The sequence below is a fragment of the Penaeus monodon genome, chromosome 31 (genome assembly GCF_015228065.2).
Source record: "Penaeus monodon isolate SGIC_2016 chromosome 31, NSTDA_Pmon_1, whole genome shotgun sequence".
Taxonomy (NCBI): domain Eukaryota; kingdom Metazoa; phylum Arthropoda; class Malacostraca; order Decapoda; family Penaeidae; genus Penaeus; species Penaeus monodon.
In genome coordinates, this window is record NC_051416.1 from 17,907,763 (window position 1) to 17,908,086 (window position 324).

Genomic DNA, 324 nt, shown 5'->3' on the forward strand with positions numbered 1-324 from the left:
CCTATATCCCACTCTTCATTCTAGGACTGACCTGTGCGCTTCTCGGCGATGTCCTTGAGAGTGTACAGTTTGACGGTGACCATCTCCCCGCGCCCTTTGGCATTGCTGGAGTAGACCACGCCCGTGAGCGACATCCCCGGCGGGAGGTCCTCGACGGTGAAGCTCGGAATCTGTCGAGTGCGCGCCGTGTCAGTAAACAGGCTTCTCGGAACACGGAAGCGTACACTCTTACCTACGTATGTTCACGTGTGCACACATACATATGATCAAACAGACATCGACACGCATATTCATGTCATACAGACATGCAAACGCGCATGCGCG

At 54.6% G+C, this 324-nt stretch overlaps 1 protein-coding gene across 1 annotated transcript in view; it reads right to left on the minus strand.

Moving 5' to 3' along the window:
- Window positions 1-13: 13 nt before the first annotated feature.
- LOC119592845 (B-cell receptor CD22-like) overlaps window positions 14-324 on the minus strand; it is a gene marked incomplete at its 5' end in the record, with an annotated part of 5,759 nt that continues 5,448 nt past the window's right edge. The window contains 1 exon segment of the mRNA XM_037941745.1: window positions 14-170. Within this exon segment, the coding sequence (XP_037797673.1) occupies window positions 21-170 (150 nt within the window).